Source organism: Eleginops maclovinus, chromosome 20 (genome assembly GCF_036324505.1).
Source record: "Eleginops maclovinus isolate JMC-PN-2008 ecotype Puerto Natales chromosome 20, JC_Emac_rtc_rv5, whole genome shotgun sequence".
Lineage (NCBI taxonomy): Eukaryota > Metazoa > Chordata > Actinopteri > Perciformes > Eleginopidae > Eleginops > Eleginops maclovinus.
In genome coordinates, this window is record NC_086368.1 from 15,952,172 (window position 1) to 15,977,340 (window position 25,169).

Genomic DNA, 25,169 nt, shown 5'->3' on the forward strand with positions numbered 1-25,169 from the left:
CTCACTGGTATTAGAGCTTAATAGTCCCCCCCGCTGACTATACTCCATGTTAGTTTGAATGGTGTTTTGGTGATAAAGCCTGACAAAAAATAAGATCATCAGGAAATGACATATTATTATAGGAATTTGAGGTACAATAACCACAAAAACATTTTGAGTTGTAGAGCTAGAGTAAACCTATAAAAGTCAAACAGAATGTCCCTGATATACTGCAACCTGAGAAGCTGAAGAAGCCGGATGTTTGTTCATTAACCCTCCAGCCTTTTTACTAGACATTTAATGATGTCTTCCTTCAAATATGTAATTATTTATTTGATAGTTCAAATGAATATTGATTAAACAAATGTAACATTAGCCTGCAGCTGAAGTTGGCCAATTTAGAAGATTATCACCTTGCCTGTTATTGTTTTTCTCAGACAAGCATAACGCTTGGATAAAAACAAAAGCAGTGCTCATCTGTGAAACAATCCAAACGATTTAGTATGAAAATGCACACACAGCAGTGTCAGTGCAAGGTAATTTCCCCAAACAACAACTACATGCAACAAACATTTTGCTGACACATGCTGGAACATATTTTATTTTGTTACATAATGGGCCCTTCAGTTCATTGTTTAGAGATGTTCAGAAGTTTGATTTTACAGCCAATTAAACACACACTTTTGATTTAGCAATAAAACTAAAACAGCACACTGGCAGCAAACAGTTACATCTGAATATATGTTTCTGCATTTATATCAGTGACAACAATGCAGCGAGGAAGATGCGTGTGAAGCTTGAAGAGGATTGTTGTTATTTGTGTTATCTCCTCTCAGATCAGAGCTAATTCTCTTTCTTCTTTCAAGTGCGAAAGCGTGTTTTGTGCAAATATAATCATGAGCTGTGAATATATATATTTTTAATGATATGTTTAGAATTCAGTTTCAGATTTTTCGAAGATGTTTCTCTGGCCAAATTAAAAGATAAGAAAATATGAATAATAATAAAGCGCGTGTCCATAAGCAGTAGATTTTTTTCGAAAGGGAATCAAAAGAATCAGTTATGAAATATGTTATCCTTTCTTGTATTTGTTTGATTATGGGAGCATCTAGTGGCTGTTAGTTGCAATCAGAATTTCTGAAAAAGTTCAGAAAATCAAGAAAATAAATTATTAGATGTAAACTTCATGTCTTCATCTGATCTGAAATAGACAGGTTTTAGAATGAGTAGAAATCATCTTCCATTATATTTTTATCATTTTTCTTGATCACACACAAACACACGAGCACACACACACACACACACACACACACACACACACACACACACACACACACACACACACACACACACACACACACACACACACACACACACACACACACACACACACACACACACACACTGTTGATGAAACATAATCTCCAATAGATAGAATGTAATGCAGGGGCTGAAAAAACATTTAGTTCTGGATGATAATACAATTACACTCTGTGTAATCAATTTGATTTGTGTTATTGGTTAACAAATATTGGTAAATACATTGGCATATTTATCTGTTAGGATTAAATAATGACATACTTCCTGTTTGATATAATTTGATGTAGGTAAAATCCTTAATTGTTGTTAAAACTGTTGTAGGATTTACCTCAGTGTCATTATACCTAAACCAGTTAATGACAACAAGGGTCTTTACAAGATGTGAGTGGAATGCAGGGCCTTTAGTGACCAAATGAATTTGTGACCACTGCGGTTTCTCAATGCTTGATGAGAAAGGGAACCACAGCTTGATTGCTCAAAATAAAAAAAAGATTTAAAGGCAAAATTATTTATTTTAGGTAATGGACTGTTTCAGTGTTTACTGGTGCTCACCTCCGGCTTGTTAAAGCAAAAACACAAGTGCTCTAAGTTTCTTTCTTCTCTACTAAAAACCCTGGTACAAGCACACACAAAAAAACGCTTCCACTTCCCAGAGGATGATGATGGGAAAAATGAAGTTGCAAAGGAAGCACTTTTCATTCAGGGACACTGATTAATCTCCTGTGTTTCATTAACATGCACCTGAAGCTCCCCAAGGCATACAACATTGTGTTGCTTTTTGGCTTTCTAAAGCCTAACGGTGATTGTCTCACCAGACCATAGCACAACGACACCTCTGCTGCCAGGTATTTGTCTTGATGACACACACAGGATCATGGGCCTCTTTATTGGCCCCAAGAGGGAGTGTCTTAGGTTAGCTCTATACCTGCAAAGATCTAAAATCAAAATATCAGCAGAGTGCATGTACTGCAGCATGCTGCAGGATGACAGCTGGATTATATTCATCTGACAAACCAAAATGAAGATGGAACATAATTTTAAACTTTTTATCACTTGCTAAAACTTTGTTAAGTTTTTAGAGACAATAGCTGAAATGAACGACAACATGGAGGGGGGTGAGGATGCAGAGCTTGTGGGGATGGGACTACGTGTCTCTGTGTCTCCCGCGCAAACTGCTTTTTACATCATCCTGGTGATGCTGGGGACCTTGGGTAATGCCGCCGTGGTTGGGGTGATTGGTAAGAGTGTCATAGTGGACCGGGCTGGGGGACGTAACTCGGACATAATTATCATTAACATGGCACTGTCTAACCTGCTGGTGTCTGTGATGAGAAACACATTGCTTATCGTCTCAGACATGGGACTTGAGGTATGTGCTTTTTAAGATAATGAATACTGCTCTAAAGTTAATTCAAATGTCTGTTGATTTAAGTTTTTTTGCACCACATTAGTTACCAGTTGCCTATGCCAAAAGTGTACATATTGGACTAGCAGTTTTGTAAGGGTAAAGTTAAATAAACTCAAGGTGAATTCATTGTCAGTATGGTTGGGAACTTCTTAGTATCTGCAGGAGAAAAGTGTGAGTACGGGTACAACAGTGAGGAAAAGTTCCAAATATGTGATTATGCACCACTTTCTTTTACAGCTGTACTCATCCAAAGAGTGGTGTCAGTTACTCATGGGTGTCTGGGTGTGGCTGCGATCGGTCAACGTGTGGTCAACGCTCTTCCTCAGTGCGTTCCACCTCCAAACATTGAGGCGTGTGGCTCCAGTTATTGGGAACCTTCATGCGCCCCGGGGCCTTCCTAAGACCCTAATGCTCATTCTGGGCCTCATCTGGTGTCTCAACTTTATTTACTCCATTCCTGCTCATATCTTTTCCACTAGTGGTAACATGAACAGCACGGAGGTAGGAGCTTGTTGCATTAGATTAAATGAATGGACCACACCTACAGTTTTGTATGTATCACCCTGTATTTTTACCAAGACAGTAGACAGCTAAACCACAGCTAATGATTGTCCACAGCTAAACCACAGCTAATGATTGTCCACACCTTGCTACTTTGTTTTTACAATTCAAGGCTGGTTACTTTTCATTTCCATACGAGCTGATTATCAGCATTGTTAAATAGCCTGCCTTCATTGTGTGATTCGTCACAGGGCACATCGAGTTTCCATTTATCTGTTAAAACATTATTACATTAGTGACATGATGTTATGCTTACTTTAAGATAAACTGCATTGTCACTAAAAATAAATAGTGTTAAATTTCCCCAAAAAAAGTGCAGACATTTAGTTTAAAGACAAGTATATATATATATATATATATATATATATATATATATATATATATATATATATATATATATATATATATACCAATCCTCATCCTCCTCCTCTACCAGACCTTGATGCTGGTGAGTAGCACGACGCGCCCCCTGCTGGGCTGTGTCTGGAACTTCCCCTCCAGCTACAGCGGCCTCGCCTACGCCACCACGTCTATGGTGATCCATGAAACTATTCCCATAATCCTAATGGCCATCACCAACCTGGGCTCCCTCTACACGCTCTACACCCACAGCAGGATGAGGAGCTCGGTACCTGATGCGCCAGTCATGAAGCGCCTGCCTGCTGAGAGGAGAGCAGCCAAGGTGAGAAGGGGAGGAAGGAGGAGGGGCGCTTTGTGGTTGTGAAGAGCTCACTGAAGTCATGTTCATCCTGTGGAAGAGTAGTCATTATTTGTATGAAATAACAGTGTTTTAAATGAAGTCAACTTATATTTTAAATATTTCTGAAGTGTCTAGGCCCCTACTCTAAAGCTTCAGAATGCTTATCAGGTTCTCTCTTAGGTCTCCAGATTACACCTTTTAAGTGTTTGTAAATAAAACTGTATCTGAACTAGTGGATAAGAAAAACTCTTTTTTTTATTTACACTATTTCCCTTATGGTATTGTTTTTAATTGTATTGGTGTCAATATGAACACATTTCATCGGTTTTACTTACACAACTTTTCCGTGTTTATTTCTCAGGTGATTCTTGCTCTCATTATGCTCTTCATTGCATCCTGGGGAACCAGCATCATCTCTGTCAACTACTTCAACTACAACCGTGGATCCTCAGCAGAGTTTCTTCTGGTCATTGCTCGTTTTGCCAACATCATCTTCATTGCCATGTCACCGGCTGTTCTGGCCGTGGGCCACCGGCGGCTGCGTTCGTTCATCAAGTCTTTGCTCTCTAAATGACAGAGCCTAGTGCCGCACTCACAATACCGCTAATCATAAGCTATGTTGGCATCAACTTCAGAAAAGCAATTAAAGGGGGTTAACATGTTGAGGTAATTTTCTCTAATTTTTCCTGTGTACAACACTATTTTAGAAGAATTTATTTTGGATTTGGTTTGAGCTGTTGATTTGTTTTTTTTTGGTTTTTTGGTATGTAAAATATTGAGACATTGTCTGTGATTTTGGCTAAAAGATCATTTGAATACATCTTAGCTCAAAAGAAACAACCAAGAAGCAATGGTAGATTTTATTACATGAACTAGTTTTAATCAACCAAGAAAACAATTCCCCTGCGATAATAATTTGTGACTCTGCTTGACTTGGCTTGAATTATCTCAGAAAAACATCAAATAATACTACACAACAGTTCTGTCCAGAGGGCACATGCAGTTTGGTGCCTTCATATTGAGGATGCATCCCTGCTATCAAAGCTGTCACACTTTCATTTTGCTTCCATTATTTATCTGCATTCACTTTCTCCTTCACTTGTAAGACCTTACTATCTTTTTCAACAATAAAAACAGTTTGTTTTACCTTCTTCTTGCCTTCAGTCTCTGGGGATTTACTCGCGTTTTCAGTGACCTCCCTTTGACATTTAAGAACTTTAGTCCACATCAGTAGCATACTTTTGATCCTCCTCCTTAGCTTGCCATGTCCCAGGGCCACCACCATGGGACTGAATCCTACAAACAGTGAGGCAGCGAAGTGGGCCACAGTCAGCAGCCCTTCAGCGTGGTGTCCCCCATCATGGTTGTAGTACGTCACAGCAGCAACCTGTAGCACCCAGCAGACCACAAAGAGCGACACCAGTGACATGATTACATGAGCAGCTTTGCGTTCACTTGACACATGTTTTTCCATGTCCCCATGGGTTCCTCCTGACTCTCCCCCTGCCGTAACAGCTCGGATATGCTTCGCCAGAGCATGAAGTGTGGCCAGGTTGGTGAAAACCATCAGCACCAATGGCAGCACTTCATTAAGTGCGAGCGAGGAGGAGGCGAAGGCTGAGCCCTGTTGAAGGGAGGGGAACTCCCAGACACAGCCCAGGAGAGGCCTGGTGGTGCAGCTGATCACCATCAGCTCTACGGTGGCGTTGCCGTGAACATGGGTGCTATATATCAGAGCTGGAATTGAGAAAACCAGGTTTGCCCCCCACACCAGCCCTAGAACGATCCAGACCCGCCTCCTCTCCCTCTGCTGGGCCAGGGGTCCATAGGCCATGTGCTGCCGCCTCAGGGTGGTGCAGTGGAAGACGCTAAGTGCCAGCGTCGCCCAACAGCCCACAGCTCGCCACCACACCCACAGCAGCATGAAGACTCGGCACCAGGCCGGAGAAAGAGAAACATTCAAACCCAGGTCTGACACAAAGATGGGCACCGTGCGGAAAAGTGAGGTCAGCAGGTTGGCCAGTGACAAGTGCACCAAGATGGTGTCAGAGGGTGGGAGTCTTCCTGACGGACTGTCAACGGCTGACTGAAACACCTGAGAGATCAAGCAGAACACACTAAGAACAATCCAAAACATTCAACTCCATCAACAATTACTAATCTCTTTCTTATCTCACCACATGGATGACCAAGATGTTTCCAAGGATGCCAGTAAAGACCAAGAACCCAAACAAAAAAGCCTCTACAGTGAGGTCCTGTGACATGGCATCATCCAATGCATGGGGACATACTTTGTTTTTTCTTTGTGTGAGAGTCAGAGTGAAACATCAAGGCTTCAGCGTACCCTGACCACTGCTGATGGTCCTTGTTGTGTTTATATATACACACACACACACACACACACACACACACACACACACACACACACACAGATAAACACATCTGCCACACAGAAGGTGTCTTTGCTGACCAGGCTCAAGGTTAATTTAATCTAATATGTTGATCATTTGAGTGTACATGCAGACGCAGACCTTTTCCATGTTTTCTTCACGCATCAACGACCAACTTCAAATGCAACGCTGTCCCTTTGCCTGAATGATAAAGATCAACAGCCATGGGTTGCTTTGTAACATCCTGTTCTGCTCCCATTAGGTAATTAATGCTAAAGGATCACTCTGTTATGGAAATGCATTTTTCCAGACCAGCAATCTGCTCATTTATTTCTCAGGAGTAGTTCTTAAAGTGCCATAGTTAATACATTAAAAAAAAACTATAATTATACCATCAAAAACAATTACCCTGTGTGACCTTTAAGGGACACATGGATCTAAATCAATACCACTGACGCAGCATTTTTTCTCCTCGCAGTCAGCTATTTACTCTTTTCCTGAACTAATTGTTTACTGAGTCGCCAAGTTTCTCTCTTGGGATGAGGCAATTATTATTTCAAATAATCTCACATAAGCACTGCTTAATTAAATGCATTGCAGAGGGTGATGATGCATCTTGATGATACTTTTTTCCTTCATCCTTGGGATGAACTTGTTTCTTAACAGGTGCTCTTGTTCATGCTGATTTTATACAGAGAACATGTGGCTTGAACCTCCTTTAACAGTAATTAATTTTTACTGGGGATTAACAAATTGAAAGCCACACCTGCAAACTATGCAATCTGCATTACTCCACTATCACTAAAACATTCAATATTATGTAGGAAGTAAGTTTAAAGAAACAAAACAATAATAAGAATACTAAAAATAGAAGTATAAAAATGGTAAGTAATAAAATAAAATGTACTTTTACATTTGATGTGGCAAATTAATATAATTATCACATGTGTTATTATTTTTTTAATTTAGATAAACTCAAATTACGTCTTAAATTCAAGACTAAGTAGATAAGATGGATGAAAGTACTTGCGTGCGTTATTGATTAGAAAATGACCTGGCACCAAGGTTAAAAAGTTGGTGTAAAACTCAGAGCATAAAATCTGGCTTCTGTTAATTAAAACAAAAAAGTGATATTTGAGTGAACTTTGATATGACTTTACATCAATCCTGTTGAAGTGTCCTTGTTAGCAAAAAGTGAATCAAATTGTTTGTTATGGGAAATTTAAAGTGCTTATATAAAGAAGAAGAAATATCGCTAAATGTAGAGAGTTTTTTTTCCTCTGTAAGTTTCATGTGCATGTATAACAGCTTAGTTAAATTATAAAAGTACTGCCATCCAACTTAATGTAAAGTAAAAGTAATCTGCCCATTTAAATATACATATATTATTGGCCTATTATTATTGATGGATTATTATTATCAGTATAATGTTGCTGCTACTAAAGGAGCAGTTTATTTTCACTACTATACTCTATGGTAGTTTGTGAATTTAGTATGGTATCAAGAAAGTTCATCTTGACATAATAAAACCTGATAAACTATTTATTGATACTATTTTGTTTTACTAGTCTGAATCTGAATGTTCAAAGTAACTTGAGTTATCCTGTGCATGTAGTGGAGTAAAAAGTACAATTTGCCTCTAGATTGTGGTGGAGTTAGTGCATAAAGCAGGAAATGGGAATACAGTGGCGCACAAGAAGCTGATTATTAAACTGAAGTAAAGACTTGGGTGAATGTTCTTGGTTTCTGTCCACCACTGCCAGGTAGTCTAACAGCAGATCTGGTGTGTGGGCCTCTCTGCCCGCAGGTGAGCAGCAGGTGGGTTGAAACGCTGCAACCGTCAGTCTGTCAGGAATCTGATTGTTGACAGACACCTGAAGCACTGTGTGGGATGATGACTCAGAAAGTACTGTTGATGACTGCAAATATTCTGTGCACGCACCCACGCACACCGGCGCGCGCTCCTCTACGTGCACTCTCGCACAGCACCCGAGCCTCATATCGAGAGAGAGAGGAACAGGAAAGCGATTCTGATGGCACGATAGCCGGATCCTCTCTTCCAACCGAAACTAGTAAGTGTTTTTTATAAATGCCTGTCAGTTGGACGCTGCAAAGATGTGACTTTTATCACCGTTCATGCGCTTTCAACTTCACCTTGCAAGCGTATCCTACGCAAGGTCATACTCAACTGTCTTACGGACAGGCAAGACTAAATGTTTTGGGTTTTTTTTTTTATCGCAGATGCATCGCCGACCTTCTCGTCCATGGACGTGCTATTCTGTTTCACGCGTGTTTCGTCGTGTGCACTGAGGCAGAGCTGATCTAATGGCAGACACCAGCCCTCCTGATCCACTGTGAAAGAAAATTATTCGACGAGAGGTAGTGAGATGGAAAGCCGAAAACGACCATCACTGCTCGCCTTATTGGCACTCCTGCTCTGCACATTACACCACTCAGCTGGGTCCAGCGGATCTCATCGCAGCAGCTCAGAACTATCACCAACAACATCCCCATCAGGGGCTAGAGGCAGGCATCAATTGGGAACCATAAACTGGCTGAGACAGACTAACACCAGCTCAGGCATTCACAGCCACGAAAGTAGGCCATCACCAAAGCTAAAAGAGGTAACAGGCCAAGGGAATAGCTTCTCCTTTAACACCAACAGAGACAATAATACTACTGTGTTATCTGAAAGGTCTAGCAGGGCACCAAACTGGAGCTCAGAGAATGAGGTGTCCCCACTGTGTGCCTATCGAGTAATCGAGGGAGGCATCGGGGGGCAGCTGTGTTTTCGACACACACTGTTTGGGTACGAGTGTCATAAGGGAGACTGCAGGACAGTGGTGTCTTTAGGGAATCTGGTCGCAAATATTCTCACCAATGGCAGCGTACTGTTACAGTGGACCCTTGTGGCAGAATCCGCCATGAAAAAAGAGACTGCAGCTGGTCAGAGGAGCAGTGGAGAGCCAGGGACAAATTTAACCAGAGAGGAAACTCGAGCATCACACACTACTTTCAGTGGCCGGCGACACAGGCGGGGAGGCTACGAGTTAAGCTGCTGGTGGAATGGAAGCTACACTCAGTTTGAGTGTGCCAGTGTCCATCTTGGATCTGGCTGCAGGGACTTTCTCCTCACTGAGCTGCATGAGAACATCCCATACCGCCTCTGCCTGCACTCCTTGGCCAGCTCTGATCCAGCTCAGAAAGCAAACCAGCGGGACTGTGTTGAGTTTACCCTGCCACCGTCTGGGATGCAGGACATTGTGATTGCCATGACAACAGTTGGGGGAGCTATTTGCGTGATGCTGGTCATCATCTGCTTGCTGGTTGCGTACATTACAGAAAACATCATGAGCCCCACTACACAGCACACATACTCCTACCACACTCACTCGCGACATTGAATTCTACATTTAACATCCATGAGGACCACATCTAATTTCACAATCATGGTCGCTCACCGTCAATAATACATTTTCAATCAGCCACATAGTGATGCTCACATACTGTTATGACTGAATTAAAGCACAGACTACTGTGGCTCTGCAAAAAATGCCTTGTCAACCTCTGCGAGGATGCACTTAACCAAAAGAACTGGTAACCTAAGTTTACTATTATACAGTTTGCTGTGTTATGTTTTCATTTGAAGGTCATCTGTGATTGTGTCTGTTACTCTGTGGTTTGGCAGCATTTATACAGCAATACAATAAATGAAATGGTGTTGAGGGCATCAGAAAAAGCAGCAAAATGTGCAGCCTGTGAACGTGTCCAGGCAGTTCATGTCCTTGCTCCGACACAGCAAATAAATGTTATTTTTTCCACAAATCTCTCCACCTTCTAGTTATGCTTTTAAGTCCACCTCAGTATGGATCTGTTTCAGTTTTTGAAGGACAATACAATCTGGTGTACAAATCAAAATACTGTTTCAAACATCTTGTGTTGGAAAGCCTTTATGTCCTGCTGTCAGTGAATAAAGTACCATGAGGTCACTTGTAATACTTTACAGCTGTACTTGTTTGGCTTCTTGTGTGTGCATGTGTTCATCCTCCTTTCCCTAGACAATTCCTAAGAATCAATTCCAGATAATATTAAATATCCAAATATCTGTATAAAAACAAACTCTCGCGATGACAGAAATAGGTCATCACTGGGGCTAGATCTCATTATTTCTAAATTTTGGTACAGAAATTAAAGGGACAAAAAAATGGAAAGGTTTTTTTTTCTCACTTGCTTCCTTGTACATGTGTTCATATACAGAGTAATATATTTTTTTGTTTTTACCATAAAATGGCGCTAAATTGTTTCATTTTCAATTCATTAATGCATTGCAGGGAAATTGGCTTGGCTCGATTTAAGGATTTTTCCAACAATAATAAATAGTTGTAGCATATACAGCATGTTATTTTCTAACTCTATCTAATCTGGACAGAAACTTAATTTACAATCAATATCAAGACTCTTTGTAACACTACCAAGTAAATTGTTTGTATCCCAATATTCTAAAGGAAACTTTTTAAAGCTTGTTATTGATTAGTATTTATACTTTTTTCATTTTTTCTCTCACAATAAATGACTTAATAAGAAAGAGCAAAAAAGTAGAAACAAAGGGACAGATATTGATAAGAGTTTACCTAATATTTTTGTTTTCTACACACGAAAACATTGTCTTTAAAGAAAATCACTGAAATGTCAGGCCTTAGAATTATACAAGGATATCTTAACAAGCGTTACTCCAATATCACTAAGACATTCAATATTGTGTAGAGAGTAAGATTAAAGACGCAAAGCAATAAAATGAATATTAAAAATACCTTAATAAAAAGAGTAGGTAATAAAATCAAATACATGTGGCAAATTAATTCTGTGGTCACGTGTTATTATTTTAAAATGTTGATAAGGTCAAAGTACGCCACTAATTTGATAAGATCGACGAGGGTACTTGAAGTTATTCTTCTGAAAGGCTGGAAATTGACAATGACATTTGCTGCAGCAACAAGTGATACAGCTCCTGCACAACCAATGCTTTAGTTCTCTTGCTTACTACGCAAAATTGAATTATTCGTATGGGGAATAATCAACACTCGATAACCAGTAGAAGCAACCTCTGTTCCTAGAAGGATGCTTGGCTCCAGGGAGCTTTCCGCCTGATAAAATGGACTCCCGGATATCTTTCCTTCTCTCTGACACTGCGTCAGCTTTGTCCTGTTCTTATCTGAAGAAGAGATTGTTTTACGAATGTTTGGGGCAAGCCAATCAACTATCTGGGTCATACAAAGACACAGTTGTGGAGAAAGAATGTTAAAGCTCCAAGGCTGTTTGCCTGTATGAAACAGGGTACTGAAAGGAGAAGAAAAAGCTAAGATGACTAAACCTAAAAAGCGAAATTCTATTTTAGTCTGCTGAACTTTGTTTTTCTTATAGTAGATTCAAATATTACTTAATTGGCTTTGACGTTGATCGAATTATTGGTTTAAGTTTTTAATTAGTTCAAAATGTTGTTCAACAATCCTGATGTACATTGAGATTGATCCTATTTCATGTTTGTTTAGTCACGTCACTTCTACTTTCTGCGTGCCCAGCGGTAAGCTCCGCCCCCATATTACATCACTTCATAAAGCCGTAGTCACTAACCGAGCCCCGCCATTTTAACTTCCTCCATCTAAAGGAGACGAGCTGCTTGCACAGTATTTGAAATCGAAGCGTTATCGTACTTAGCGTTACAAAGGGGGGTTTGTGTTGTTTATCTTCCTCACAGAGATCGACCTACCGACTATTTAGATAGACAGCCTTTCTCGATTATTTTCAGCCGAAGAGTCGCAATGCCGAGCCACCCGCTGCGTGTAGCGGTTGTGTGCTCGAGCAACCAGAACCGCAGTATGGAGGCGCACAGTATCCTCAGGTAATCAAGAACCACCAGGAGGACCAGGAAAACCTCCGTGAAGTGAACCGAATCTGTGCCGCTTTCTGATCCTGTCATGAGTCAAACGGTATCAAACCGTCCGTCGGGCCTTGCGCAGTAAACAATGGACTCGCTGCTAGAGTTGGCCCCGGGGCTGTTGCCTACTCTCAACTCAGATTTAGGACTAATTTTCAGGTGCCGGGATCGCGTAAATCCACACAGATGTTGTTTTCAAACAGGGAAAGGGCGTTTAAAAATACCGGCCGGAGTTTTTTGGTATTTCTCCCCACATGTTGATTATAGCGCCCCCCTGTAGGGAATATTCCGGAAGAGGGCAACTGCAGTTTCTGGAGTTTAGAGTGGTTAACCAGCTCTGATCAGGCCCCTGTTCACACCTTGTACAAAGGCTGTATCTAGTTCTATTAGTTCTTCTACTTGAGGTGTGTGATGGTTCAAGACTGCCAGACAATTACAGCTGATCACATCCTTAATGGCTCCTTTTTTTCTCATTGGAAAGTAGTGCAACTTTATGTAGTTCAAAAAGGATTTAAGTGACAAGATTCCCTCGTAGTGACAAACTCATGCAGTTAGCTGTAGTAAAAACAAACAAAAAAATCATTTTAATTTGAAATAAAATGTGTAGAAGAGGGGACGAGGTGAAATGGATCTACGCACTATAGTGTACAGCAATGTCTTAATTAAGCCTATGCCATAAACACCCTGTTGTACGTTGAGGGTATATATTTTTATTTTATTAGAGGACACAACTTCAAAAGCTGACTTCATTGTGTACTACTTTCGACATGGAAAGAGACTGATGACTGCATTATTGACTTATGCAATGTTTTCTTTTTTCTAATTTTGATGCAAGAAATGGTATGTAATTTACTGTGTTGTTCTTTTCATCTCTGCAGCAAACGTGGATTTGATGTGCGTTCATTTGGGACAGGGTCTCATGTGAAACTACCCGGTCCTGCCCCGGATAAGCCAAATGTGTATGACTTCAAAACAACATATGTACAGATGTACAACGACTTGGTCCGCAAGGACAAGGAACTGTATCCCCTTCTCACTCACTTTTCCACATGCACATATTCATACTGTATACAGGAAACCAGATAAGTAGACATGGCCCATCTACATGTATCGTGTTTGATATTAATCTATGGAGGAGAACATGCAGGTATCATGGCGTTTGATCTGCACAACGGATGGGACTGCACGGATGGGTAAAACACACGCAGGGAATGTTTAAAATGTGTAACAGACATTTGCTTTGTATTAAACCTATTATATGCAGGGGTTGTGAGAACACCTTGCAATACAACAGTAAGTACTATTTGGTGAAGATCATATATTTATGCTGAAATCTTTAAATTATACATTTCTTAAAACTAATTCAGTATTGTTGAGTGATTCTTAAATGTTTACACTGTTGTTCCTCACATGCTGTTTCCCTGTGTGTTTAATTAAAATGCATTTTCTCCCCCGCCATGTCACTATATTTTTGGTGCTTCAGTAACACCGTCAATTTAAACAGAATATTTTTTTCTTATTTCCAGCAGTGAACTTCAACTGGCTCATTCAGTCTTTCATAGTTAATTGCTGTAGATGTTAATTGAATTGATGTTGTAACGGAGATAAACACGGCTAATCTGAAAGGCAAAGGTATGCAGAATTTTAAACTCAAAATCCCTACACGGCATTTAAGGTTATTCACAAAACGAGGGTAGTTTTCCTGCTTTCTTAAATGCAATTTTTGTTTTTTACAACATCGACTACAGTGCTCTCAAAGTAAATTTAAAGAGGAATTACTTGTGTTGGATTTCATTAGTGAGATTGTGAATGCACATGCAAGCGGCTACACTAAAACTGTGGACCGCATTGCTGAAATCCTTTTAATTTGTTGGAGCTGGAGATATGAAAATAAAAATATTAGCAAGTCATTTCCACTGTATTCTCACTGGCCCACGAAGAGAGTTCAGCAATGTTACTATCTTTTTAGTCACAGCAAGTACTGACTGGAGGCAATTTTAATGTTTTTTAAAAAAATTCAGAATAGTTAAAATAATCCATGTCTTCACTATCAGGTAGCATACTACCCTGAAAACTCTCCCCTTGATTGTATATTTTAAGGCTGTTATTCCTGTAATAGTTTTTATTAGATTTTGATCTAATTACAGTGTTAACTTAAAGTAATCTAGACATAGGGCTGTGTCTAAGAAGGTCATCTCAATTTATTCTGGTTAAATATGCTTCTTGTGAAATTCTTGTTCAAAACTAGGAGATATGTGCTTCACCAAATTTTACTTTCTAATCTAACTGTATTGCAGGTGTGTATTTATAACCCTCCGTAGGTTGTCTGTATTCCTGTATTTCCAAGGTGCCATGTTACAAAGTGTTAACTAGCTGCTCTGTTAATCCTCTGTATTATTAATTTGTGTACATACTGCTTCTTACAAAACGACTTGTATTCTTGCACATTTGCATGGATTTCTTTAAAAAAATACATAGTCCACTATAACAGACAATTCACTTTGGTGGTTGGTCTTTTTTTATTTATATATTTGGCATTGTATTGAAGGATGACCATGTGTAGAGAGAGTCTTGCATATACTTATTTTGACTGCTGTTAACATTGAGTATTGGATAAACTAAATATTTTTTTCGTTTTTCATACATATTTATCAAGCTTAAAAAGTACGGATAAAGCTTTTAGTTATAAGTCCATCCTGTTTTTATGTTGCCCCGGAAATGCGATTCTTCTATCGACTTTTTTTATTTTTAAAACTAGCTGTTCAGTGGTAGTTTGTTCAGCCACCAGCAGAGGGTGCTGCAGTTTCATACAAACACTTGCATTCAGATGTGAATCCCATCATGCAATCAGAATCTGCAGTCTTTTTCAAACAACTTAATATCTTTGTTTTTCCCACTGGGTGTTTTCTGGCAATTTCTGATTGTTCTTAGGTCCTGCCTCTGATAGTCTGATGAGTGTGTTGTATTACCTTGAAGTGTTTCTCTCGCTCCTGCTGTGTTCCTTGACCTACCAACTCTTAAGATACACACAGAATGGCATCCTGCACATGCTGGACCGCAACAAGCGCATCAAATCAAAGCCGGAGCGCTTTCAAAACTGCAAGGATAAGTTTGACCTGGTCATCACCTGTGAAGAGAGAGTCTATGACCAAGTGCTGGAGGGTGAGGCTTCTTATATAAGTAAAGACTGAAAGGATATTGTTGGTATTTCAGATTCCCTTGCAAGAACACTGTTTTGATACAACTTTCATATCACATTGTTATCACAAAATGATTTTCTAGGCAGACCCAAGTTTTAATTTCACTTGTAATTGTATTGCATTATTTTTCTGTTCTCGTTTCCCAGATCTAAGTTCAAGAGAGCAGGAGACTCTACAGCCTGTTCACGTCATCAATGTAGACATTCAGGATAACCACGAGGAAGCCACGCTGGGCGCCTTCCTCATCTGTGAGCTGTGTCAATGTGTGAGTGTCACCTATCGAAATGCTGTTGTACAGGACCACTGAAGTACAACACGGCTGCACTGTAAACATATCTATGACATTGTGATTTAGAAAGGAAACTTATCTGTATAGCTAAAGTAAAATGAGAAAGTATTTTTGAAAGGAAATAATCAGCCATCCAATTTACCCCATTTCCAAAATAGGGTTTCAGTGGTCACCTAATAAAAATGGATCTGCAAACGAGTAGACAAATTTACAAGTGGATCAGAAGTAAAATAATGGGCAACTATTTTGATAATTGTATACTCAAAATAATGCTACATGCAACAATTTCCAACGTTTTTTTTTTAACCTCTCCAACACCTTTTGCTTGTATTTGATCATATTAAACGGAATATCTTTTGGTTTTCTGGCTCACAAAACAAGAAAACTAAAGACAAACCCAGGGACTTTTAAACATTTAAAGACAAGAAATCTAGAAAAAATGGACATTGATTGATAATGTAAGTATTTGCTAATTCCCAATGCTATGCAAAGGTGCAATGAGATATATAAATTGTATTTATTGGTGAAAATGTGTAGTTTGCAGTCAGGCTGTGTTTAATGTGCTTCCTCCTCTGTCCCTGCAGATCCAGCACACTGACGACATGGAGGATGAAATGGATGAACTTATTCAGGAGTTTGAGGAGAAGAGCAACCGGCCTTTTCTCCACACTGTCTGTTTCTACTAATGCGCAATAGAAACTTGAAATGCACACAAATCTAGATCACAAGCAATCAGACATTAGTATATGGACACACTTATTGCTCAGTCATCTACACAGTAGATAGACATACATAAACATTGTGTGCCTACACAACTACACACACACACACACACACACACACACATATGCAGCTTTGGGTCATGACCTGACACATGGCTGCTGTTGGACATAATGGGGATGATGGTGTTTTTCCTCTATGCAGAGGAGGAACTGGCTGCTCTCGCTCTGCCTTTATTTCTCCTGATCAAGGTCAGGCCTTGGTCAGCCCTTCATCCCAGTCCAGTGAAATCACTCAACCATGTCTCCTCAGGGAGAGCCATATGACTTGACGGTTCCCCATCAGACCCTTTGGTTTAGGCCTACTTCAGTACAGCATATGAATGCTGATTTTTGTTTCCTCCAGATGATATACCGTATAGTTGTTATTCATTTAAGCCCATGTCAGATTTTTTATTCCTGATCTTGGGAAGTGTACTTTTTTTGCCTCTTTTTTTTGGGGGGGGGGGGGTCAGATGGGGATAAGAATAATTGAACTGAATGCTTGTTTTTGTGCGACCATATGTTATAGATTAGTTTGGATAAGTGGGTGGGTTAATAAGGATAACCAAACATAGACCTCTGAGGCTCTCCTCCAGTGTGTTTCCTATATAATATGTTGATTCTATTTCAACTTGGATATGCTATTTTTCAGGGCATAGTATGTATTTTTCTTTTGTAAATGTTAAAGAATTGAAACATTGTAATTATTTGCAAACTGCGAGCTCAGCTCAGAGTGCCTGATTTTCTGTATGTACATATGAATCCTCTAAAGAAACCAACAAACATCTCTAAGAAACATGTCATGGCTCTTTATTTGGTTTGTGTTTTAAAGTTCATGATGGTTTCATGTAAAATAAGTATTGTTACACAAAACCTTCTAGCATTCAATTACCCACTGTTATGGTTACTGTCCTGATTATTTTCATGTCAAATTTAAATGTTAGTGATACATGTGGACAGATGATTTAGAAAATATTCAATTTGTAAATATTAGTGAGGCAAAACTATTAAAACCAAGTCACGGCCTGGCTTTGGTAGTTACCAGACCAACTTTTATTTAGCCATTTCACCTTCTAACCTATAACTCAAATACACAAATCAAAAATAAAAACAATACGTCTTTACTTTTAAAATGTTAACTAACCAAAGCAAAGTTTTGCTGACCAAAAAAAGGTGTAGGCTGAAGATTTAAGAAATTAAGATTACCTTAACGTTACCCTCAAAGGCTGCAATTGTTAAAGCAACCGTTGGTTTAAGGTTCTAAGATGACAGTTCAATAGTTGTGACTTTCTACCGTTCTTAAGATTGCTGTTAAAGTTGCCCTGACAACTGAATTCCAAGCAAAAATCGATTATTTGTAAATCTGCCTGTGACTTGGAAACCTATCACTGACTGTCAGCTGTGGTTTAAGACAGCCGAGCACCGAAGTTAGCCTTTCTTTAATTTAGTTGGACTCCCAATGCAGCTGGTCCCCTTTAAGTGGATCATGACCTTGTTGCAGTTTCGTGAGCACACAAGAAAATCAAGCTAAATGAATAAACTCATAGAAATATCACTTTCATGATAGGAATTACCAGATTGTTTGGATATTTCTGTGAACATGTACATCATATAACATCAAGTCATTCTATAATATCCAACAGGGAGTTTTATCATGGGGCTTTTCAAACCAAGGACAGTGTCACACAACCTTGACTGTTCAGTAGGAGAAGCTTCCTGAAGCCCCCAGCAGTCAGTATGAGATATGAAATCCCATAGGACGGGATTACTACCTCCTCCAATCTCACCTCTTCCTCTCTGAGGTGATTCATTGTGTGACTATACGGTCTTTGAAAACCCTTACTAATGCTTGATCATTTAATTGCAAGGTATGTTTCTAAAATTGTACATAAGCATTTTATAAGGGTTATGTAGAACTACAAAAAAAAAGATGTCATGCCCCTTACGGAAAAACATTTTAACTAAAAATTCTTGACCTCTGCTACAGGTTGAGTAACATCACAAAAGCAACTTTACCCAAAAAACATGAGATCATTTGTTTATAAAAACACAGATGCATTTAATCATTTCAACAGACACTCCACAGTGCATACCACGTATATACTATTATTACAGACACACAATCTGGTGTGTAAAGTACACTTTTACAATGTACATAATATATATTAGATCAAAGAGTCTCAGGCATCATTTTTATTTTAGTAGGTTATTTGCTCCTACTTGCTGAACTCATTTTGTCACAGACAGTCCAACAGACTTTAAGACAAACGGACATACTAGTTAAAAAGGCCGGGCACTAATCTTTCTAATCCAGGCTGCCCACCGAACAAACCTAAGTCTTAAACTGGAGTTCCATCCTTTGGAGGAGGAGATGCAGCTTTGTCTTCATTTTCTGTCACTTTGCCTTCACTGTCAGTGGGGGCAGCAGGCTGGGCTAAACTCTCTGCTTCTGTCGCAGCTTTGACAGCATCGTCACAGTCCTGTCCAGCCGGGTTGGCACTTTTGCCTTCTGCTGGTTGGTCGTTGTCTGAAGATGGTGCTACACTTTCACCTTCTAGTTTTGTAATTGACTCGAGAACTGGAGCAATCACCTCCTGAGCCTCTGGGGCCTCGCTTAGGGGCAGAGTGAAACCCATTTTGCCTATGCCGGCCGTCGCTCCAGCTAGGGGAGGGGTAAGGGTCTTGGTCTGAGCCTCATCGTCTCCATGAAGCCAGTCCATCTTCTGAAGGTGCTGCTTGACAGCCTCGTCAACTCGAGCGTCAATCATAGCCTCTGTCAGGACGCCATCTTCAGAGGAATATGCCGCCGCCTGAAACAGAACATGAATCAACACAACTGGTCTTTAAATATATTTTCTACCAAATAAATGATGTAGCATTTTTGAAGTAAAGGACTGTGAGACTAAGATTCTAAATTGCCGTTTATAAGAAACAATGGAACTATGGATTCACGATTTCAAGAGGGGACGTACCTGCCAGGCCACGCCCAGCTTAGAGATCTCTCTTCCTGACATGCCGTCTGTCCGCTTCGCTATGTCGGAGCACTTTTGGCCATAATCAAACTGTGCCAGCTTCATCCTCCTGCAAAAAAAAAAACAAAACACAAGGACATATTAATGAGAGCTCAGTTCATTGCCTCCTCTCCTATCTCCTATCAATCTCACTTTTCAGCCTCCATTACTTCTTTGTTAGTTAATGCATCGAGATGACCAGCAGGCAATTTCACTACATTCGTCTAGGGCCTAAAACTAATCCTTATCCTGGCACAGACTTTCAGCCAAGCATAACTCTATGAAGTATAATACAAGTCATCAAAATGAGGATAAAATATATCTATATGTGAATGTTTAACATGGTGGACTGAACCTAATTACAGCGACTTGACCTATTTAACTGCTGTGTTTCTGGGATAGTACTCACTGCCTCCCTCCTGTGGCGGGCTCCAGCACATATTTGTCAAAGTACAGCCGCACCAGCCTCTCCCTCTCATCAGGACCCGGCAGAGCAAAGTTTACTATTTCATCAATACGGTCGTTTATGGCCCAGTCAAACTGCTCTGGTTGGTTACTGGCCAACACCAGCATGAACCTGATAGAAAAACACAGAAATCAAAACACTTAGTAGGAAGTTGAAGGTAAATAATGTGTAAATGACCACCATTTTAGGGTTTCATTTGTACAGAATGTAAATCATTTCTTACTTGTTGCTCTGCTCTCCAGTGCGGTACAAGAATGCATTCAAAGTGGCTCTGAGGTCTTCACTGATCTTCTCCTACAAAAACAAGAGTTAAGGGTGCACAATATGTAGTCAGAAACACATCAGGGGTAATTTGAAAATAGGAACATAGATTTTGAAACAAAAAACAAGATTGATTTATTTTATAAACCTAGGTTCCTGTGAAATTAAATAAACTTACAGTGGATCTCTTGCGAAGGAATGCATCCGCTTCATCAACAAAAAGCAGAAGTCTGTAACAGGATAAAAAACACAAGATAAGATAGACTGTTGGTTTTGTATCTAGAGACGATAGTATTGCTGTTTGAACAGTTGTCGGAAAATGTGTGTAATGTAATCAGCTATTAAGAAGCCTACCCTCGTCGACTTGTGCCAGCCCAGTCAAACACTTTGTGCATGGCTGTCACGCCATCACGGCCCATGGGTGCCACGTCACCACCAGTCATGATTGCGTAGTCCATCCCAGAATGCACTGCCAGCTTCTACTCGATAGAAAAAGAAACGCCTTACAGTTAGACATGTTCTATACAAGTAGGAGTTTAAAATCAGTCTTCGTTCAGCACTCAGGTTTACCTTAGCAAACAGAGTTTTCCCCGTGCCCGGCGGGCCGTACATCAGGATGTTCCTGTACAGGCCATTGTTCTGCCTAGTGTTTCTTGTTGCTATGGCAATATCACGTACACGCTCCTCCAGGGAAGGCTAGGAGAAAAATAGATTAACATCATCACTTTAGAAATAAATGTTTGTTACATCCTCTGTAGTTTTGTGATGTCCACTTACACTGAGCACAACTCCCTCGAGAGCGTCCTGAGGTTTGCTCTTCAGTCGCTTGGCCGTCTAAATAGGGACCAGAAAAAGTAAAATGAGCATATCATAATCTGCAGCTACCAAAACAAGCAATGGATCAATGGGTTATTTTTCTACCTTGACTGGATGCTTGATCGCCTCTGCCACAGTGAATCGGGATGTTTCCCGCACCAGCGACGGCTTCCCGAGCCTGGCCTCGATGTATCGTCCCGCCACCCCTGTTGCGTTTCGGGCCGAGTAAACTCCCACAGCTAAAAGGGTCAGCCCTGCCACCTGGTGGTGTGATGGAACAGTTAGACAACATTCACAATAATGCTCCCTCTGAGGATCACGGAAAACCTCTAAATACAAAGCCATGTCAGGAAACAGACAGTCCAAACTTTCAACAATAAAATGTTTTGTTACTCTAGAACTTAATTAAATGGCGCAATAGTAGCAAAATGAATAAAAGCAATGGGGTGCTTTTTTTTGCATTGCATATATATGATGAATATGAAGTTCATTCAATTGTGGAGAAGGGTTAGGATAATATAAAGTGTATACTTCTTCCTTCCCCTTTTAGGAGATGAAATATTTATTTCAGTTTGTTATTTATGAGTATGTTAAGAGTTTACGTTGATTTGTTTTTAACTTGTTAAAAATTTAATAAATCATTTGCAAATACATGTAATGGAAAGATTGTTCTTTTGGTACTTCTTTTTAACAACGGTATGAAATGGTGCTTTAACCATTTATTTTTTGTTCAGGACTGAATTTGTTAGAAGCCTTTTATAAAAGGAACATGATTCAGTAGTTGACAGGTCTTTTTTTCAGTGGCAAATTCAGCTCCTATTATGTATTTATAGTTAAATCATTCCCTAAACTGATTCTGATAGGAAACAAAAGTCTTACCGTGGCTGTAACTTTGTCCCAGTCGGACACAAAGGCTCTGAATCCTTCTCCAAACACAGCACCTGCAGTCCTAAAAGCAAATACAAGTCTCCATCAGCATGCCTTCTGGGCATTCACATGATGCAACTGTTACTCAACATACAAAAAAAATCCCTTCTAAAACACAAAACTTATTTTATTACAGTTTTATATTGGTATTCGTTTTTAATACCTTCAGTTTGAACTAGTAACTTGATTAAGGACAGCAAGAACTTTCAGTACGCATCTTAACAGCTTCATAATCTGGTTCATTGCCAAGTAGGTTTGCACATACGAGGAATTTGCTTTGGTGTAAATAGTAAGCACAGAAACAGGAATTAAGCAGAAGAAGCAAAAAAATAATAAAAATATAAAAATGTTATCCCCAAAATCATAAAAACTAGTGTAAAATCTTAAAGAGGTCTGTGTGTTTCTTACTTTATGGACTCCAGGACCGTCTGTCTGTGTTCTGCAGCCTTCAGACGGATTTGCTCGCGGATGATGTCGGCGTTCTCTCGCTCCACCCGGGCTCGTGCTTTGGTCTCAGCCTCTATACGCAGGAGCTCATTCTTGTGCCTCAGCCCCATCTCATGCTCTATTGTCGCTATATAAAAAGATCCAACAACAATAATTGTGAATGTTATTATGGATAGAACATAAACAACTGTGGAATTAATGGTATTTTTAGTTGTTATTTTTGTTTGTTTAGGGAAAAACTAAACAAATTGGAAACAGAATAAAATGAATTTAAAAATGTAATTAAAATTGCTTTATTTAATATATATATCGTGGATTCTAGGCTGCGAGCACACATATACCTCCAGTAAGTAACTAAGTAGACTTACTAAAGTACAATTTTGAGATACTTGTACTTGAGTATTTCAGGTTTTGCTACTTTGTACTTCCACTCCACTGTAACTCAGAGGTCAATGGTGTACTTTTACATCACTACATTTATTTAATACCTTTAGTTACTTTACAGATTTGGATTAATGATGTGAAATATAATCAACACTTACACTTAAGTATTTCTCCCACCTTACACATAATTGGGGCAACAGAGCTTTGATTTAAGGGCAGAAAGTTGTGTATTCTCCGTCTGAATATGATGCCTTTTGGCCAGCTGCTTGGACAGATTGCTCCTGTTTACGCGAAAAACTTATGTCAAACGAGCGTAGTCCACATCGAACCTTGTAAAGTGCACGTTTTGAACACTCCGTGCTCCCTGTCCCCGGCAGATCTGTGTGCACGGGGCTGCAGCTTGTCAGTGAGCGAACACGAATACGTATACCGTTACACCCCTATAAACCACCGCTCAAAATCTTCAAAAGCAAGATCCTGTTAAGGTGAAGTCTCTTACATTTCCTCATGGCCTCCTGCTTCTGCACAGACTCCTCCTGTTTGCGAAGGTTCTCATCATTCAGTGCTTGCTGTAAAGTAAATATATATTAGTAATATGTCAATTTAAGACTTTTTCTTTTTTAATCAATATTTGGGAGATGACCTCACCTGTTGCCTTAGTTGGTCCTCATATCGCTGTCTGGCCAGCTTATCTTGAAAATGAGCTCTCTGTAACAGAACATAAAAAAAACATAACCATGCAACTCAAACCTCTCTCGTTCACATTAAAGCATACTTCTAATTGATCTTAAAATATTAAATAACATAAAGAGCCTCTCTGTCTCACCGCTTGATGCTGTTTGGTCTCTTCATTTAGAGTTTTCCTCCTCTCCTCCGCTTGGACTCGTATCTGGTCCCCTTTGATCTGCTCAACTGCTGCTTCGTACTCCTGTTACAGAGAAACACACAAGAGTGTATTATTTAGTGTATAATATCACCTTTATTCCCTGTTGGAGATGAAAAAAAGTAGTATAGTACACGTCTCCACTGTACCTTTATCTTGCTCTGATGCTCCATCTGAGTGCTCTGCTCCTGCATTCGAGACAATTCCAGAGCTTCTTTGGCATGTCCTGGGTGGACAAGAGAGGAGAGAGGAGAGTCAACAACACGGTAGTAGGAGACGCGGTGGCTTTTAAACATGGATACTTTCAGTGATCAATGTAGCATGCTTGCATGACGCTTAATCCTCACAGGTGTGTCTCTACTCTCTGTTCACTTCATGTTACCTTAGCAGATAAGGTCAATGCTTCAGATTATGAATGCATGAATGAGAAACAATACATTTTGGGTGTTGCATGCCAGATGGCAAGGTGATGACCTTTGAACCCAGTCCAATAGTTTGAATGAATGTGAGAGAAACACAGCGTTGTTCTCATAATCAACCAACCATTTCCCAAAGCTGACATTTAATTCACATTTACAGAAGCTGGCTGTGTTAGTGTGGGCCTCATTTCCAAAGCTACAGCATCACTGAAGCGACCACCACCGGAACGGGAGAGGATCTGGATGGTGGAGCATCACGACTCTCTGTGGGCAGTCTTATAATCAGGATAACCCTCCATTTAGCTACCCGGTCATGCACAACACTTACGGGACTTGTCGAGGTCCTTGGCCGCCTGAGCAGCCCTCTCCAGCCCGGTGGGATCGAAGTTGCTCCATTTGTCCTTGGGTTTATCTCCACCGCCGCTGGAGCCTCCAGCCGGCGGGGCAGGCGGTGCAGGAGGAACCGGGAGACCGGGAGGCACTTCAGGCTGCCCCTTGTTCAGGCCGAACAGCCACGACATTTTGACGAGAATGAATAAAACACAGTTTATCCGCTTGTGTGTGGAGCGAGAGACCTGTCACTGCACTCTTCACTACACTCGTGTCATGCTGCAATCTTCTGCGCATATGCAGCAGGGATTACAGGTTCGATTGAACAACTGCAGCGAGGATTGGCTGGTATCAAGTATTGCTGTTTCTCATTGGCTGTCCCAACAACCTGTCCTCAGTAGAGGTCATTCATGTAGTTCATGATGTAGTCCCACCCAAAAGTATACGGTAGCCGCAGAGGGTCCTAATACATGGAAATCACTCAAATTTAGTTTCCTTTAGGTTGCATCAGGCTGTGTCTGGTTTTGTAAATTGAAGGTCATTGAAGTTTATTGCATGTGCGCTTTGTATCCAGTGTTGGAAGAAGTATTCAGATTCTTTTTATTCCTTAAAAATATTGTAAACTACGAGCAATGGCCTACATTAAAAACTATCTGAAGAATCATCAGCAAAAGGTAGTAAA

At 40.1% G+C, this 25,169-nt stretch overlaps 5 protein-coding genes across 5 annotated transcripts; 3 read left to right on the forward strand and 2 right to left on the reverse strand.

Annotated features, from left to right (window-relative positions):
- The first annotated feature begins 2,145 nt into the window (after positions 1-2,145).
- On the forward strand, positions 2,146-5,064 carry LOC134883361 (olfactory receptor class A-like protein 4). Its single transcript, XM_063911688.1, has 4 exons — positions 2,146-2,668; positions 2,945-3,208; positions 3,705-3,950; positions 4,330-5,064. The coding sequence occupies exons 1-4, from the start codon at positions 2,393-2,395 to the stop codon at positions 4,540-4,542; spliced, it is 999 nt and encodes a 332-aa protein (XP_063767758.1). The 5' UTR covers positions 2,146-2,392; the 3' UTR covers positions 4,543-5,064.
- LOC134882216 (olfactory receptor class A-like protein 4) lies at positions 5,038-6,232 on the reverse strand. Its single transcript, XM_063909826.1, has 2 exons — positions 6,146-6,232; positions 5,038-6,063 (listed from the first exon to the last, which is right to left on the reverse strand). Exons 1-2 carry the CDS (start codon positions 6,230-6,232, stop codon positions 5,038-5,040), a joined length of 1,113 nt encoding a protein of 370 aa, XP_063765896.1.
- A 2,109-nt stretch (positions 6,233-8,341) lies between these two features.
- On the forward strand, positions 8,342-10,361 carry fndc10 (fibronectin type III domain containing 10). Its single transcript, XM_063910145.1, has 2 exons — positions 8,342-8,430; positions 8,600-10,361. Exon 2 carries the CDS (start codon positions 8,746-8,748, stop codon positions 9,760-9,762), a length of 1,017 nt encoding a protein of 338 aa, XP_063766215.1. The 5' UTR covers positions 8,342-8,430; positions 8,600-8,745; the 3' UTR covers positions 9,763-10,361.
- A 1,624-nt stretch (positions 10,362-11,985) lies between these two features.
- ssu72 (SSU72 homolog, RNA polymerase II CTD phosphatase) lies at positions 11,986-17,339 on the forward strand. The gene is made up of 5 exons (XM_063910380.1): positions 11,986-12,257; positions 13,172-13,315; positions 15,316-15,455; positions 15,640-15,758; positions 16,367-17,339. Exons 1-5 carry the CDS (start codon positions 12,178-12,180, stop codon positions 16,466-16,468), a joined length of 585 nt encoding a protein of 194 aa, XP_063766450.1. The 5' UTR covers positions 11,986-12,177; the 3' UTR covers positions 16,469-17,339.
- Positions 17,340-18,565: 1,226 nt separating this feature from the next.
- On the reverse strand, positions 18,566-24,782 carry atad3 (ATPase family AAA domain containing 3). Its single transcript, XM_063910379.1, has 16 exons — positions 24,486-24,782; positions 23,888-23,964; positions 23,682-23,783; positions 23,504-23,563; positions 23,355-23,424; positions 22,433-22,598; positions 21,977-22,046; positions 21,203-21,358; positions 21,059-21,115; positions 20,852-20,977; positions 20,636-20,760; positions 20,460-20,511; positions 20,244-20,314; positions 19,964-20,131; positions 19,516-19,624; positions 18,566-19,353 (listed from the first exon to the last, which is right to left on the reverse strand). The coding sequence occupies exons 1-16, from the start codon at positions 24,676-24,678 to the stop codon at positions 18,883-18,885; spliced, it is 2,073 nt and encodes a 690-aa protein (XP_063766449.1). The 5' UTR covers positions 24,679-24,782; the 3' UTR covers positions 18,566-18,882.
- Positions 24,783-25,169: the final 387 nt, after the last annotated feature.